Raw genomic sequence first — 18,413 nt, 5'->3', positions numbered from 1 at the left:
TCTGATTTAAAGCCCAGAATGTTCTAGAATGTCACCAGATACATTTTATGGGCCTACTATAGCAGATAGCAGAAGGGGATATAGTAGAGGCAGGCACTCAACGAATGCAGGATTTCAATAAACCCCCCATTTCCCATAGTCTACTACATACAGTATACCACATAAGAGGCACATCAATGAATAGGAATCTGATTTGTGCGCCGTTTGAAGGATGGTGTAATTGCATTTGCCGGTGATCGGAAGTGGTGTAAATCAGGTAAATGGTCTAGTTTCACAGACAGTTACCAGGACCATGGAGGATAAGCAGCAGCTGTAACACACATCACTCTGTGAGTGTCAGCTTAAGGGCTGGTTTAGAAGTAGTGTACAAAAGTCCTGGGTTTAGACCAGAAGGTCACCGCCTGGCTTTGCATGGGCTCTCCGGACTATTGAGTTTAGGAAATTATTGCATTGGGGATTTGACTGGATATATTATCTGCACTTGGAAAACGTCCAGTATCTGCAGATCCACAGATTCTCAAACCCAACAAACGCTTCCCTTGTTCTTTGTGGTTCTATCTTTAAATCTTTATTCCTGCAGATCATACATGCTGCCATCATGTCTATGGGATTATTACCATAGTACCATAACCTCCCCAGTCCCCACAATAGATTTGAAGCCATAATTATATCTAGGGGGCTCAGATAACATGCTCTCCAATAGTCTGCTTCAGCATGATTGCACATCTCGATCCAAGAATTAGCTTAAAAACCAAACGACTGAGAACAAGAAGGCGCAAATGTAAAATCGAGGCCGCATAGATGGTCATTCGAAGTATAGATATTCATCCTATAGTAGTCGCATAATATGTGGAGTACATACAGTATAAGCTATAGTACAAAGTCCATGCCGTATGCCATGCACAATCAACGTGGCACACTGTATCAACAACATGTTCTAGTTGAGTAAAGGGAAGGAATTAGAGGCTTTTTATATATATATATATATATATATATATATATATATATATATATATATATATATATATATATATATATATATATAATTTTAGTTTGATTTTACCTCTTTTTCTCCCCAATATCGTGGTATCCAATTGTTTTTAGTAGCTACTATCTTGTCTCATCGCTACAACTCCCGTACGGGCTCGGGAGAGACGAAGGATGAAAGTCATGAGTCCTCCAATACACAACTCAACCAAGCCGCACTGCTTCTTAACACAGCGCGCATCCAACCCAGAAGCCAGCCGTACCAATGTGTCGGAGGAAACACTGTGCACCTGGCAACCTTGGTTAGCATGCACTGCGCCCGGCCCGTCAAGGATATCCCTACCGGCCAAGCCCTCCCTAACCCGGACGACGCTGGGCCAATTGTGCGTCGCCCCACGGACCTCCCGGTCGCGGCCGGTTGCGACAGAGCCTGGGCGCGAACCCAGAGTGAATTAGAGGCTTTTTGAAGAGTTTAAGGGTTGCTTTAAAATCCTGTTGACCAATCTGAAAATATTAATGTGAACTAACTTGGAGAAAGAATGGAGGTAAAGAGTGAGTTTGGCATGCCTGGCTGTGAAGGATAAGTAGTAGGGTCGGTGTGGAGAGACAGAGAGTGGATGGAATCTGTCACCACATTGGCTGAGGTGATATTTTCCCTGCTGAGGCTGGCCAATAATCCTGCATATAAATAAATAAAGAGGGAGAGAGAGAGAGAGAGAGCAGAATGGATGGGCTTTGGCTGGGCTAAATAGAGACTGCAAATCACTCAGTGGAGTGAAAGAAGTAGAGTTACTGTATGTATGGGATCAAAAAGCTGACTCACTTACAGAGGGTTACATTTTGACTTGTGATGGATCGGAAATATACTGTACACACACCATATAGAAAAACCACTACCTGATTACACAGAGATGGGGAATTGCTGGTCTTGCTGTGCCAGAACCAAAACAATTTGAAACACCAAGAGCAGAAAGGCAGCAGGGAAGGAGTAGAGGAGTAGAGCCTAGGGCTAGTATTCACAACAACCTCTACTGTAAGCAGAAGTAAAATACCCCATACTCATGTATTCCTGTGTCCAAGTCATTATGGGTAGTGAGTGACTCTAATGTCAGCAAGTGGCATATCATTCATCAAAAACTGCTGAGAAGTGGACTCTCTTTTTTTTAGAACAGCAACACCTGCAAGTCTGCACTATACAGTGCCTTCAGAAAGTATTCATACCCCTTCTTATTGCACTTTGTGTTGTGTTACAGCCTGAATTCAAAATGGATGACTTTTTTCTTCTTCTCACCCATCTACACACAATACTCCATAAGTGGAAACATGTTTTTAGAAATGTTTGTACATGTATTTAAAATGAAATACAGAAATATCTTCTTTACACAAGTATTCACAAAATGCATGATGTGCTTTGCTTTGGGGAGTTAGCAAGCCACAGTAGACACATTTATTACCTTTCTATTCAATTCTGAAGGAAGGATGTTCCTTTTTAGGGTATAAACTGAACTAATGTGCATGCTAATAATATAGCCACAGCATCCCCTTTACTGAGGAACTCTGCTTTGAGGTACATTCTCTACAAAAGGCATACATTTGATACAGACATCAGTGCATGAGCACATCGCATGAGATTGAAAGAAAGGGTAAAGGGGGACAGCGACAGCTAAAACGTATATCTGCTAAAACAAAGGGATTGACATTAGACATTAAACACTTGATTGGCCAAGATACCGTCAGAGGACAACTCATCATGGGTTTGTTCGGGTTCAACATAAATCGACAAACCAAAACATCTCAACCTTTCAATTTGATGCTCAAACTGGTCATGTTTATCTTGGTATTTCACACATGTTTGCAGGCTCTGAAAACTTGGTTTAGAATAATTTTTATATATTTTTTTATCATTCTGTATATTTGAGTACAACATCCAACACATCAGCCTTTCTTAATTTCTATTTTCTAATATGAACTTTTCTCCGTGACTTTTACATTTCTCTCATGATCCAAATACACATCCTACATGATTGAGAAGAGATTAAGTATTTGAGATTATTTTTCCTGGAACAATCCCTGTAGACGATGAAATTTAATATATGTGTGGGTTTAGGATTAATCTGAGAATGGGAGAGAGATTTCCACATGCAGGATTTAGAAGGTATTATTGAGAAAAAGACACCTCCGTTCCCCACCCTTTTCCATAGTAACCAAAAGGCAAACAAATTATATTTTCTAGTAATAGTAAGGATATCGCCATATGCCACAAACAGGCTGTGTCTGAAATCAAATGTTTACCACGAGACAAACAACTTAATCAAGTAGGAAACATTTCCGTGTGCTTACTGTGAAAACTAAAACTGATAGTGATGGTGTGACCAGGTTGGTCTGCTGACGGCTGCTGGGCTCAGCTGAGGAGGACATCACAAACAAATTAATCTCGGAACCCACAACCCAGGACCAAATATTGCATGCGCTGGCCAGCTACTCATGAAAACAGTCCCGGGAGACTACAAACAAATATGGTCTGTGGCTGGAGATGACAGAGCAGACAGCCATGGAGAGAACAAACAGGAAAGGATTGGATTATCTTTCACAGTCTAGCTGAAGGAAATCCATAACTAGACATTGAGAGATACTGTATACACAAACTTCTGAGGAGATGTTTGGTTTGAAATGCCTCACACACAAAAACTGTTGTAAAGACTGGGATGCTGCTTACATGGCAAATCCAACTAAATCTGTCTTTGAGGGTCAATGAGTGTAGGCTACATGAAGACAGTGCAGTCGGTAACTCTGATGTCTAAGTTCTGACCATGCTTCTAAAAATTATTCACAGATAGCCATTCTGCAGCTAGTGTTTTAATGTCTGTGTAGTGTGTACTGAGTATGGGCCCATGTTTCACCACACACAAACAGGACATTTAAACAGGACACACCTTGCTTTGCAAACACAGAACAACCCTTTGTTTACAGTACAGTAAACCTAACTGCTGTGGTGGAAACAGTGGTGGTCAGTGCCGTTTTTTTTTCATGATTGTGGCCTTATTTCTATTACAGCACATTGGATGAATCTTATTCATATTCCATTCACCCCATTCAATGTAACAGCGATTAGGTTTAGGATACTACATTATACAAAATGTTTCCCTATACCCATCATAAGGTTTCAACAACCAAGCCTATGAATTAAAGTTTACAATGTAGGTGCACACAGGTCGAGAGACACATTTAAGGTCACAGACGGTGACACATGGAAAGACAGTGACATTTAATACTGCCTTATACACTCTAGCCTGCATATAGCTGATATAGGGTGTAATCATTTGTCCAACAGTTGCAAACAAGAGTTTCTATTGCACAAATTCAGGTATGTTTATCACCGTTTAATTCCATTTGCTTCCGTTTAAGAAACGTTTTTCAACAGAATTGGCGGAATGAATACACCCCTGAGCACGCGTAAACACAGTTAACTTTCATTAACTTTTTTTTTTTTTCAGCAGCCACTTTGTATTCCTTATCGCATCTATGCGCTCTCCTCCTCTCACCTCTTCCCTTCGCTTGTGGACTTCAATGCACAACACATCAGCTGTATGTGACCAGGCGAAAAATTATTTCCAAGCCAAACCGCTACACACAGCCTACATCGTTGTCACCATATTAGGTAAAGTAACATAGCTAATAGAACTAATGCGTTAGTAAACCCGCTACAATCATGCAGTAACGTTACAATGTACAGTCAGTAAGCAGTTACACCAGCGGGCCCCTGTGGCAAGAAATTAGTAATACAAAAAGCTTACCTTGACTTGGAAGAGTTCCAGTGTTGTGTTGGCCAGCTAGCTAACATAGCATCCCTCTGTTTGAGCAGGGTGTTTCAGTAGGCTAAACTAGCTAGCTGCATTAGCTAGCTAAGTAAGTGAAACTGAGAAAAAAAATGACAATCTCTATTTCTCTCTTGCTTCTCCTTCATTTTGGAAGAAATTAATTTATGAAAAACTGTTAAACTATTGTCTTTCTCTCTGAGTCAACTACTCACCACATGTTATACACTGCAGTGCTAGCTGTAGCTAGATCATTCTCTGAACCTGTAAGTTCATGCTGAAAGAGCTCTGATAGGCCGGAGGACGTCCTCTGGTATTTGTCATAATTACTGTGTAAGTCTATGGAAGGGGGTGAGAACCATCAGCCTCCTAGGATTTGCATTGAAGTCAATGTACCCAGAGAAGGACGGAAGCTAGCTGTCCTCCGGCTACGCCATGTTGCTACCCTACTGGGTGCTGTTGAGGCTACTGTAGATAGTGAGTTTCTATAGTGTGTTTTAATCAATTATTTGGTGACGTGATATATTTAGTATAGTTTTATCTAAAAAGGCTTACTTTTTAAATGTTTTACAATTGTAAACAACTGACTAAGTATCCCTTTTCCCTTTTTATTGGTCCATTAAACCAGAGGGTCAATCAAACACATATCAAATATTAAAATGATTTTTATTAGTATTTTAACCTGGTTCTAGCTACTGTACTCTGGGTAGAGCAACTCACTGAGACTCCTCTTCTTGGTCTGTTTCCTGAATCCTAATGTTGGTCTTTCTCCAATAAGAATCTCTATGCAACAAAATAGAGCTGATGCTGCAGATTCCTCGTCTTTCTTTGCACATTCTTTGGTGTGTTTTGCTAATGCTCATCGTGTCATGGTCTGTGTCATGGTCTGACTCTGCCCAGATAACTCTTGAAGAGTATTTGCCAGGTGCAGTGGATCTAGACAATATCACTACGATTTCAGCAGCAGAGCGATATCGATGTCAAGAGGAACGTCCTGTTTCTCACAGACAGTTATCGATGTCAACATGAGAGAGCGTCTTATCTATGTACGAGAGGCTTATCTTGAACGTTCTGAAGAAGAAATGCTGGGAATTAAACCACTGGGAGATGTGTTGGGATCTCAGTGTGGATCACTCTGACTCTTTTGTGCTGCGCTGGACTGATTACACATCTACCAAAGTTGCTATGGTTACTACAAGCCAGCATTGTACGGTTGGGTTCGACATGATAGTGTGAAAAGGGCAGGCCTATAATAGTCTGGGTGAGTCAGACAGTATAGACAGTACAATAGGCTAAATGTCATAATAAGATGGATCCCTTGCAGTGACATGAAGAATGTGAGAGACAATGGCTTGATTGCCTTGCATGTATGAAAGCAGCCCAGCTGTCAGGGAGGTGTGGTGTGTGAAATTTGCTGATGGGGAGGCACAGATAGTCCTCGCCTGAGAACTCACCAGCACGTTGCCACCCATCTGCAGGTAATCTCAGCAGAAACTCACTCTGTTTCCTGCCACAACTGGCACAGGCACGTGTACACGGCTCGCATACCACCCCACCAACACACACACATGCTTAAACACACACCGTATTATGACTTGTCATGGCTTCAGGCCATGGATCATCCCTGGAGGCTTTGGGCCATGGATCATCACTGGAGGTTTCGTGCCATGGATCATCACTGGAGTGAGGAGACGTATGGGCAGCCTGGTGCGTGGAGCTACCACAGGGCTTACCAGGCTGGGGAGACATACAGTAGGCCTGGTTCTGGGAGCAGGCACAGCACTCACCAGGCTGGGGAGACATACTGGAGGCTTGGTTCTTGGAGTAGGCACCGGATACTCTGGGCCGTGGATGGGTGAGCGTAGTCTCGAGCGTAGAGCCGGCACAACCCGTCCTGGCTGGATGGTTATTTTCACCCGGCAAATGGGGCGCTGGCACAAGACGCACTGGGCTGTGCAGATGCACCGGAGACACAGTGCACAGAGCCGGCGCAGGATATCCTGGGCGGTAGAGATATCCTAGGCGGCCAGATGCGCTGAGCCGGCACCATCCGTCCTGGCTGGATGCCCACTCTCGCCCGGCCGATGCGGGGAGCTGGAATGTAGCGCACCGGGCTGTGAACACGCACTGGAGACACCGTGCGCTCCACCGCATAACACGGTGCCTGACCAGTACCACCTACGGTAAGCATGAGGAGTTGGCTCAGGTCTGAACCCTGACTCTGCCACACTCCCCGTGTGCCCCCCACAATTTTTTTTTGGAGCTGCCTCTCGTGCTTGCCTCGTTGCCGTGACTCCTGGTATCACTGCCGTTCCTCCCTTGCTGTTTCCGCCTGTTTCCATGGCAGGGTCTTATCCCCTGCCATAACCTCTTCCCATGTCCATGAGGTCCTCCACTCCCTCTTCTCCCGGGCCCAGTATCCCTGCTCCTCCAGGCCACGCTGCTTGGTCCTTTGGTGGTGGGTAGTTCTGTCACGAACGTCGTCAGGGAAATGACCGGACCAAGGTGCAGCGTGGTGAGCGTACATTATCCTTTATTAAGAATGTCGCCACCAAAACAAGAAACACCAAAAACGAACGTGAAGCTGACTAGGGCTATACAGGCCACTAACACAGACAACTACCCACCACTTAGGTGGCAAAACAGGCTGCCTAAGTATGATTTCTAATCAGAGACAACGATAGACAGCTGTCCCTGATTGAGAACCATACAGAAACAGAAAACATAGAATGCCCTCCCCACATCACACCCTGACCTAACCAAATAGGGAAATAAAACGGGTCTCTAAGATCAGGGCGTGACATGACTGAAGATCATACTACAGTAAATGTGATAAGTCTACTAATGTGAAAGTGTCAGATCAGGAACAGACATTTATCAGAACAATGAAAAATGTACTTTCTCTGTAGACACACTGCAATTCCTGAGAAACAAAAGTCTGTGTTATCACAGTCTGATTAGCTTGGTTATGTAGTGTTGTTTTGGTTGAGGAATCTTTTCCTGTGGGCCTCTCCAGCACCGTGTGTAGTAGACTATCCTATCCTATTGCTCTCCTTCACAGACACTTCTGATGCTCAAGAGTGAGCAAAGACTACAAACAGTCATGTTGTTCCAGTGACCACTGTTATTACTGCATTGGTATCACATAAAAACACCCTGGTACTATCAAACGCTTCTCTGCTTTCTCAACATTTTAGCAGCTTTTCCTGCACTACCACTACCTCCAAACATCCCGGCTATGCTGCATGGGCGAGGATCCCACAGGACCGTGAAAGCTCACTTTCCTTTTTTGAGCATTATAAATGCTCCAACCCTCCCTGTATCTCTGTCTCGCCCTCCCTCTCTCTTTCTCTCTCCCCTCTTTCTCTCTGACTCCCCCTCTCACCTCACTGGACAAACATCTTGCCAGTCGCCACGGGCCGTGTTTTTTATTCTGCTTCCAGACAGCTCTGGACTGCATGGAATCGGATCTGAAAATAGACCCACTGTTCTGTTCAGCCATAATATTTAACTGATAAGGTCATCATCACAGTATCTGCTGAGTGTGGGCACTGGGCCACTCTTCCAGTGTGTAATAGAGCGCTGGACAACTGACTCGCCCAGTCAGAAGAAGGGTGGTGGTTATATAATTTTAGAAAAGGTTATTTTTATCTTCTAATAAGGAAAGTCTTTTGTGCAGCATACAGACAAGATAATCAACTATAAACATGCAAAAACAAGACAGTGAACCACACTGGTAGCGGTTTAGAAACAAACAGCAGTATCGCTACTATCGCAGACTGTACTGGCCAGATGACTTAAAACCATCTCATCCTTCCACTCAGAGATAACAGACAGTGTTAATCACAGACAGTGTTAATCAGAGCTCCCTCCTTTTCCGACGTCTGCTTCCGTACCTTACACATAACAGCTGTGTTATTCTACTCTACCAGATACTATCTGAGACATACCACAGCTGGCCAGACAGAGGCTCTCACAGTCTACCTGCCAAATTGAGGCTAAAACATCAATAAATTAAATGTATTTATAATGCCCTTTTTAAACCAAAGTCACAAAATTATTTTACATTAACGAGGCCTAGAATAGACTCACAAGGAGTAAACATCATAAGGATTATTGCTAGGCCTTTATTTGGGAGCAATCGTGTTAATGTGGACTGCATTATCCTAGGTGTTAGTAAACACCAGTATAGGAAGCAGCCCTGATGAGAAATAGATTAAAATCCTCTGTGTCCTTGATCAAATCCCTCTCTCATGGATCGATTTATCCTCTCCTCTGCAGACTTCTTTCTATACATCAAGAGATTAGCCTACAGTCCATGAAGAAAAATCTGCCCATTTCGTGATCAATTGTCATTAACTATGTGGAGGCATGTTTGATTGGATGGGGCAGTGGAGGTATGAGAATAATAATAGCATGATTGATTAACATTATAGTAGAGCTCATCAAATTATAATACAGGGCTTTCTGGGATCAAACAGACTGTGTGTGTGTGTGTACCGAATGTAATAAAAATACTTGACAGATGACAGATGTTTAGCTTCATATGAACTGGAACACATGCACGTGCAGTCACACAAACACACTGTGTCAGGCACACAGCAGGAAGTGACAGCATAGCTGGATCACGCCATGAGGATGATGGGTTTATTTCCAGCTGTTCTAGAGGACAAGTCACCCTGAGAAGGTGACATTAGGACACCTCACCTCACTGTGAGTGTGTGTTCAGTACAGACGAGTCATGTCTGAAGTGTTCTTCACCCTAAATGGGGCCAATTTAGATCTACAGTAATAACAATATGTTATGAAATGTTATGAGTGTCCTATTCGCAAGCAGTCGAGTAGAGAAATTTGTGTGACAGGAACCAAGAGTCTAATCTCTCCTGCTGGCATGCAGCAGCTCCCTACTGAAGCCTTCTGAATCAGAGCCTGCCGCGCTATCTCACACCACACACACTACCGCTCCGAAATGACACGACTTAACACTCACTAGCTGATAACCGCTACACTGTGTAGTGTGGGCTGTGGCCTCACTGGCTGCCTGGCTTTTCTCTATTGGCTGCTTGGCTACAGCGACTTCACTAGCTGCCCACACTAGAACACTGAACAGGCCCCTTTGGCTGGGTTGGAAAGAGATCTGGCTACATACGGAGGTGCTCCCACACACACTCCTACAAACACACACAAAGATGAATGGCACACACACACACCTCTGTATCAGTTACTTTACACTAGGAGCCACTGAGCCCACAGACGGGAGCTGACAATGCAGATATGCTGTTCGTTGATAGGACAGAGGTAAGAAACAACCTGAAAGGGCCATTTGTTGATGAGAGAGAAAATAGAGATGAGAGTGAGATACCAGTGGTTTCTCTGACTAATGTGAAGTTAAAGGCTGCTGAATGAAGTTAAAAGAGACTTTGAAATGGAAATGTGTTAAGCAGTCTAGAGAGAGAGAGAGAGAGAGAGAGAGAGAGAGAGAGAGAGAGAGAGTACATGGGACAGCGATACCATCTCCTCGGGCTGATTCCCTGCCTCTGACAGAGAGGAAGCTGCTGGAAGATAAAACACACTCAGCACTTTTCACAGTGAACCAATCACACATACACAAATATACACAAGACATACACACACACACATGCAAACTAACACGCTACTAGTCAAATAATATCCTTATTTGAAGCATTTGAGCAATAAGAGAAGAAAAGAGAAGAAGGGCAGAGTAAACCTACAGTACAAACCATCAAGTACACTCACGTATGCAGCTTCAGGCAACGTTCAGGGCCACTGGCACTAAGTCTAGGTACAGCTCCATATGTCTGACAATGAATATTTTAAATGGGATTTACTGACACGGCCTGAGATCAGATTCATAACTAGGTTATTTGGCAACGCATGGCTTTGTTTTCCTCCCACATCAACAGAGCACAGAGTCAGAGAGACAGGGTGGTGGGGGAGAGACTAGATAGAGAGAGAGAGAGGGGGGTGGGGGGGGGGGGGGAGATAGGCTGATGAAGTGAATGAGTATTGCTGTTGGAGTGGTGAGTAAACAGTGCTAAGCTGGCATACGATACAGTACGGTATGGTAAGGTAGCAGACCTGACTCGGACTCCTCCAGTCTTCCCGCCTGGTTCCCCATGCTGGTCCGGTCGGCAGCTCTCCCCACCAGGACGGACTAATCCAAGAACCCCGGCAGCGGGGGAGGCCGGCTCTGCTCAGAGAAGCTCTCTATCTAACAGTATGTAGCAACGTCTAAGTCCGATACACCGGTAGAGATACAAAAACATACAGGAGACAAAAATAATATTCCCTCCTTCCTTTCTCCCTCTCTCTCTCGCTCTTCTCTCCAGCTCTTCCTGAGGCAGAGTGAGTGGAAGCAGGCTGTCCCGCTGCTTGAGTGTGTGTACGTGTATGTGTGTATGTGTCATTCAGACTGGTGACATTGCAGCGACACACTGGCTGGCAGGCAGAGCCGTGTGGGCTTCATTAGCCCAGTGACGGCTGGAATCAGCACAGAGGGGGAGTGGCTTCCACGGCTACACACACGCACACAGACCGGCCCTCCTCCTCCTTCCCTCAGTCTCACAGACTTGCAGAGCTGTTTTTCACTCTCACAACAGAGCATACATGACTGCTGCTTTTAACACAGTGTATTGTACCTCCACAAAGTAAATATCACTGTACAGTATGATGAAAGAGAGAGACTGATGGAGGAGGACGAGAGGAAGGAAAGAGGGGGAGGAAAAGGATGATTTGTCTTGTTGGCAGAGGCTGACATCAGAGCTCTCTCTTCTCTTCCCTTTCATGTGAACTCTCCTGACTTCATCTGTCCGACAGAGAGCAAGATCACGAACTAACTGGAGCTCTGGCAAACCAGGGGTTGGAACCGGTTTAGGGAACAGAATTGAACATCTGAGGAAAAGTTCCACAACAGAACCTTCATTTTAAAAGCATGGGAACTGGTTACATGGGACATCCATATGCATTCAGATCCAACCTGGCACAGCCAGCGCCATCAATAAACGAGGGATGTTGGCCAAATGAGCCACATTTACATATCCTTAAATAGCCTATAACAAATTACAAAGCACAATGTCTTGTGTTTCGATGTGTAGCATATGCAAAACTTTATCGCCAATTTATAAATAAAAAAAAAGTACTTTCCTAAAACAATAATTGTTCACCTCACGGTTCAGTTGTCAGAGATTAGCGCACAAAATGCATCAGTCGCCTCTTCACTGTGACCTTGAGACTGGTGTTTTGCGAGTACTATTTAATGAAGCTGCCAGTTGAGGACTTGTGAGGCGTCTGTTTCTCAAACTAGATACTCTAATGTACTTGTCCCTTTGCTCAGTTGTGCACCGGGGTCTCCCACTCCTCTTTCTATTCTGTTTAGAACCAGTTCACTCTGTTCTGTGAAGGGAGTAGTACACAGAGTTAAACGAGATATTCAGTTTCTTGGAAATTTCTCACATAGAATAGCCTTCATTTCTCAGAACAAGATTAGACTGACAAGTTTCAGAAGAAAATTATTTGTTTCTGGCCATTTTGAGCCTGTAATCTAATCCACAAATGCTGATGCTCCAGATACTCAACTAGTCTAAAGAAGGCCAGTTTAATTGCTATTGTAGCCGTTTCCAGCTACAATAGTCATTTATAACATTAAAAATGTCTACACTGTATTTCTGATCAATTTGATGTTATTTCAATGGACAAAAAATTAGCTTTTCTTAAAAAAAAACAAGGACATTTCTAAGTGACCCCAAACCTTTGAATGGTAGTGTATACGAAGGAAGAGAAGCATGCTTCAACAATGACATCCAATTCTTTATGGGCTCCCGAGTGGTGCATCGTACTAAGGCACTGCATCTTAGTGCAAGAGGCTTCACTACAGACACCTTTGTTCGAATCCAGGCTGTATCACAACCGGCCGTGGTTGGGAGTCCCACAGGGACACAGGCACAATTGGCCCAGCGTCGTCTGGGTTTGGCCAGTGTAGGCCGTCATTGTAAATAAGAATTTGTTCCTAACTGACTTGCCTAGATAAATAAAGGTTAAGTTTAATATCAAAAGTAAGAAGCCATTGTTTATAGGGAAAATATAAGCAGCCTATTATATTAAACACAGTATTACAGTTGGAACCTAATTAGCATATTTAAAGAACTGGTTTCGAATTCATAATTAGGCTTACAATAATAACAATTGGCACGGGAAACATATGTTTACATTGCCAAAGCAAGTTAAATAGATAAACAAAAGACACATTTCAAATGTTATATCATGGCTATGTAAAGTGTTATAATGATATGCAAATAGTTATAGTACAAAAGGGAAAACAAATAAACATAAATATGGGTTGTATTTACAATAGTGTTTGTTCTTCTCTCTCTCTCTCTCCTCAGCAGCAGGCGTATGTGCGCGCAAGGAGTGTGAGAATGGTTCTGAAGTGTGAATTCGGGGTGTAGGCTATGATAGAAAGCCTTTCCTGGACGATTTTACTTGTCATCTTTTCATTTTTTTTATTGCCCAAAAGCCAGCAATTAGCCCTTCCGGCTAATGGAAACCCTGGTGTGTGGTTGTGTAGGCGAACTGCCTCTCCCCCTCGAAAGCATGGTCTAGTAATCTATTAAAATTACAAGCGTGATTCAGAGAAGACCTTTTCAATGCTAGTTAAGGAGACTATAGTTATCACGTTTCACATGGGATTCATTAACTACAAAAAGGTAAGACATGTTTTTATTTTCATTCTGGTGCCACTCTGCAAAAAAAAGGAATGATCTGGTTTTGAACTTTATTTTGCTGGTCAGAACGACTGGAAAATAATTTTGGTTCCAACCCTTTTGGCAAACTCTAAACACACATATACATGCACACAGACATCCTCACACACTCTCTCCTTCTCTCACACAAACATGCATGTGCACACACACACTAGCAGTGTTTTCATAGCAGGACTCTGCATTACTGGGGGGCGCCATTCTCCCTGCAGGAGGGGTGTGTCTGAAAACGGAGGGAGGGTTGTGTGAGGAGAGGGAGGGGCAGTGGGTTCATTCTCATTCACAATGTATGTGTCTGAAATATTAATGCTGGTAAAAGCCACAGTAGGAGAAATGAAGTTGGGAGTGAACTGATGTGTCATCTCCGGTTGGATTGGTCCCTTATTGAGTGACCCAGCTTGAAGGGAACCTCTATCTTTCCATCTTTAAGTGTGTCTCCCTCTCTGTCACTATGTGTGAGTGTGTTCATTTCTCTCTTTCCTTTACAAGTCTCTGATATCTGCTGCAATATTTAAAAAAAAAATCGAATTATGGGTATAGACTTTTTAAACTCAGAGATGCTACTGTGTTGCCTCTTCCTCCTCCTTCTCTAGTGTTCTCCAATGATCCTTTCTCCTTCTGTCTGAGTCAATCACTGCAGAACCACACCAGGTAAACCAACACAGAGTCTTTGGGGGTTGCTTGGGACACAGTCTTCTCATGACATGGATGCATGTTGTATGTAGTTCAGTAAACAGACCAACAACAGGTGTGTTTGTGTACAAACCTTATATCAGATGAGAAATATCTAAATATTTTGCCTAAATAGACTGTTTGCACGTTAATCCTTCTCTTTTAAAGCCCCACCCGAATATATTGAGTGGGTGTGGAGTCGTGATTTCTCATGACGAGCATCATTACCACTGCTCTGAGTCTGTTCTGAGTGTGTGTGTGTCTGTCATGGTAGAATGCTTATGGAGGCTAGAGAGAACTGAGGAGTCCCAGTGGTATTGAGGCACGTTTGATTAATTCATATGACAGCGATGAGAAGGGGATAGAGAGAGTGACTGTGCCCCAGTCTGAGGTGGGCGACAAAGACATACAATGCCCCCTCAGGGCCACATGTTTCAGGCCTCTCCACAGGCCTCCAGGGTCCCAGAGTGTGTCCGAAATGGCACCCTATTTACTATATAATGCGCTACTTTTCTTTTTACCAGGGCCCTGATCCAAAATAGTGCACTCTATGGGGAATAGGGAACCAGTTGAGACGCAGCTCCAGTCTGGTGTCTGGGCACGTCCACCAGCTGCTCTGCAACCCTCTCCTCCCCTCGTCCTCTTCCTCCTTCTCTCCATCCTTCACTGTGACAGTCAGTCAGAGGGATAACTCACATCATTCATCACACACTCAGGGAAGCCTCGCTCGCTCGCTAGGCATGAGGACAGACCAGAACCCCTTATTAGGTTTCTCAAATCAGTCACAATGACTTGTGGTAATGTCTAAATGATAAGGTTTCTGGGCTGATGAATGAAGTACATATTATAATACTTCTGGAGAGGCAACACATGGTGAGAAACCTGTGGGTGCCTGTTCCCCATCAGTCACTGACAGAGGCTGCAGTATTCATCTGGCTGAGAGACAGGCTGGGCTTAACTACACCATGAAGGGAGAAATATGACATGCCTGACAGGCCTTCGCCTCATAGATACAGCGAAACTTGAAACTATAACAGCACTCATTAATCTATTACTGAGACAAAGATATGTTGTTGAGTGGGTGCCCAATTATAACAGCTAGTCAACTATGCTAGCTAGTCAGTATGTGAATGATGTTTACAGCAAGTGAAACATCTCTCAGTGGGTTCTTAATGAAATGGAAGTGGACAGTGTGCAGTAAACGAGGCAGCAGGTGTGAAGGCCTCATAACCTTAGTTGGATCTGATGATTCATATTGACCTCCTAATGACCGGTACACAGTGTGTTTCAGACAGGCCCAGAGGGCCTTCAGCCTGAGGGTCTGGGCTGAATCACTCATCACAATGGGATCTTCTTTGCCCTTTAGATGGTCAGTATGAACACTGTCAAGCCACCAGTTACAGCTGCGGACTTGTATTCTTGCTATTAATACAGCAGAGATATTTGTTTTGGCTTAACTGATATTGATCCACAGAGGCAATTTCAAATATCTAGTGTCTCTTTAAGCCAAGACACTGACACTGGAAAAGGCTATAAAATGATTGAGTACAACTGTCCCTTTGAACAGTGACACACTACAAGACCTTAAAAGTTCAAACTGCCCACAGTCCTCTGCATCCATTCAATGTGAGCACAGCACAGTGTCTAAATCAGAACAGGTCTGCGGTAAAGGAAGGACCCATCCATGAAGTAGCTAGTAGTACACATCACTTCACCCCATTAGGGCTGATGATAAAGGTGTTATTTATAGAGTAAAAACTGCTTCTCTTTATCTCCTCCTCTCCTTCTGGTGCTCCACTAGGGATTCCCTACTCTCACAGTGAAGGAAGGCTTCATTTAAATATTGATGAAGTGCTTAAATAAGTCATCTGGACGTGGCTGTGACCCCTTGTCTGACGTCTCTCTCTCTCGACAATTCTACCACTTAATAACCAGTTATTGTGCTATTAGTATATATGCACTACTGTAAGATATGATACATGTTGATGTTGTAGCATTTTAAGTCATACTGCATTTAAGCTTTTCATTTCCCTGGACTACAGTATACTACTATTCCCATGGTGCAATGCTCCGCCATTAAGCCTCTCTGAGGTATACTAACGTTAGCCTGCAGTTAACTTAGTTGGCTAGCAAGTTACCATGAAGCTTATGTCATGAGTTCATTTCATATTACTATGGGTTGTAATCATACGTTTATGCAAGTAAACGACAGCTGTGATGGAAACAGGAAGTTTTGGTTCACACTATGATATGGTGTGTGGTCCTCCCACTACGACTCAGGAAACCATTCCGTTTATAAGGCTACGGATAAATACATTATGAACTTCACAGGATGGTGAAACTGCACGGTGATCTTGATGTTCCTTTCCTATAAATATCGAGGTTCGTATTCTGGTGATATGATGATCGATGTTTGACAAATAAAAATATTATCCATAATAATCTCCATGTAGACTAGCCTACCCATTTGCAATGGTTGAGCGCACATGCCAAGACCATATAACGCAACAATTTGTGACAAAACTATTGGTAGAGTTGAAAATGCAGGAATATTTGCATGCGAATCTGTCGCCAATTGGATGGAAACCTAGCTATTGTCACCAATCAAATGCATTACACTAAACATTTATATATATTTTTTAAATAGACGTTAACCATAAATTACGGCGTATGATGCTGGTTAGCTAGCATGCTATCTAGCTCGACTGCTATATCTGAAATAATAGTATTTGCAACTGTCTTTAAAAAACAGTCCAAACAACATGTAACGCTAGGCCTGTAAGAACAACATTCATTATGAAATGTACAGGCAAATCACTACGGAATCCTAGTTTATCATGATTGAAGCCTGCAATATCTTTGATGGTAACAGCAATGCTAGCTGCATCTGAAATAAAGTCTTCAAAAATCAAAATACAGCCTAAGCAACCATCCATCCAAAAACACCATAGGCCTATTGGAACTAACAAAAAGTATGAAAGTTACAAGTAATTCACTACAAAAATATAGGCTATTTGGAAAGCGCGCAATGGCTGCATCCGCAACTGGTTTTGCCAAACTGAATCATGGGAGTTTGAGCCTTGAACAACATCAAAAATATTGGAGTAAGCTGACTAGAAATATCATTCCATAGGTTCTTGTGCGTCTATTTAAAATATTTACAGATGTTATTAGACGAAGAAAACCTGAGCAACAGAAAAATATATATAGAAAACAGGCTATATAGATAGCAAAAAAACGACTGTTCATAATTCATTTAATAAGTCATCTCAGGGATCATCACTTTGCTCAGGAATCACTTTGCTCATCACTAAACAGTCAATGGACATGAAATCATAAAATTACCCTAAAACTGTGTAGGACACTACTAAATACTTCATAAAACAACACACATGTTAACAGTGCCGGATTTGCCCTTTAAGTGCTGTGGTATTTGAAACAGGCTCTGGCTGGGTCTTAGGAGCAGACAGATAGGGACACCAGGAAGTGGAGTCACGGTTTCTAGGGAACACTGTCTTGATGATCGCAACAAAATTACATACATTTACTAAATAAGCAGAGACATCAAGTACATTTTTTAATTGCCTCAAGGACAGGATGGAAATTCTATTTATCACCACCTCACAATAATGTAGCCTAACATTCTGCCTTAGCTAGTCAGGTGATAGTAATGTATGTTAGGTGTTCTGACACAAACTAATAAATCAAGGTGTTGAAACAGTGTGTGTACAGTGTGTGCACACACTGTACATAGAGTTTTCTATTGTGTTATTGATTGTACGTTTGTTTATCCCATGTGTAACTCTATGTTGTTGTTTTTGTCGCACTGCTTTGCTTTATATTTGCCAGGTCACAGTTGTAAATGAGAACATGTTCTCAACTGGCCTACCTGGTTAAATTAAGGTGAAAAAAAACAAAACCTGAAATGTGTCTCCCACATTTAACCCAAACCCTCTGAATCAATCAGGTGCCAGGGGCTGCCTTAATCGACATCCACAGAGTCCAGGGGAACAGTGGGTTACCAGGGTGCAGAACGTCAGATGTTTACCTTGTCAACTTGAGGATTCAATCCAGCAAGCTTTTGGTTACTGGCCCACCGCTCTAACATCTAGGCTACCTGCACTTACTTGTGTGGAGGAGGCAGATAGAACATTTCAAACAT

General features: G+C 43.0%; 1 protein-coding gene across 3 annotated transcripts in view; it reads right to left on the bottom strand.

Annotated features, from left to right (window-relative positions):
• LOC109892746 (cytospin-B) overlaps window positions 1-18,413 on the bottom strand; it is a 165,013-nt gene that overhangs the window by 78,971 nt on the left and 67,629 nt on the right. Inside the window, exon 1 of one of the 3 annotated variants that reach the window (XM_020485497.2) lies at window positions 10,902-11,283. The exons of the other annotated variants lie outside the window; for them this stretch is intronic. Coding sequence (XP_020341086.1) covers window positions 10,902-10,941 — 40 coding nt within the window. The 5' untranslated portion in view covers window positions 10,942-11,283. Of the gene's footprint in view, window positions 1-10,901; window positions 11,284-18,413 lie in introns of those variants that run through there. 3 annotated transcript variants of the gene reach the window in all.

This window comes from Oncorhynchus kisutch, linkage group LG6, assembly GCF_002021735.2.
Source record: "Oncorhynchus kisutch isolate 150728-3 linkage group LG6, Okis_V2, whole genome shotgun sequence".
Classification (NCBI taxonomy): Eukaryota; Metazoa; Chordata; class Actinopteri; order Salmoniformes; family Salmonidae; genus Oncorhynchus; species Oncorhynchus kisutch.
Note: the sequence above shows the minus strand (reverse complement) of the source record. Positions and strands in the feature narration are given on the sequence as shown.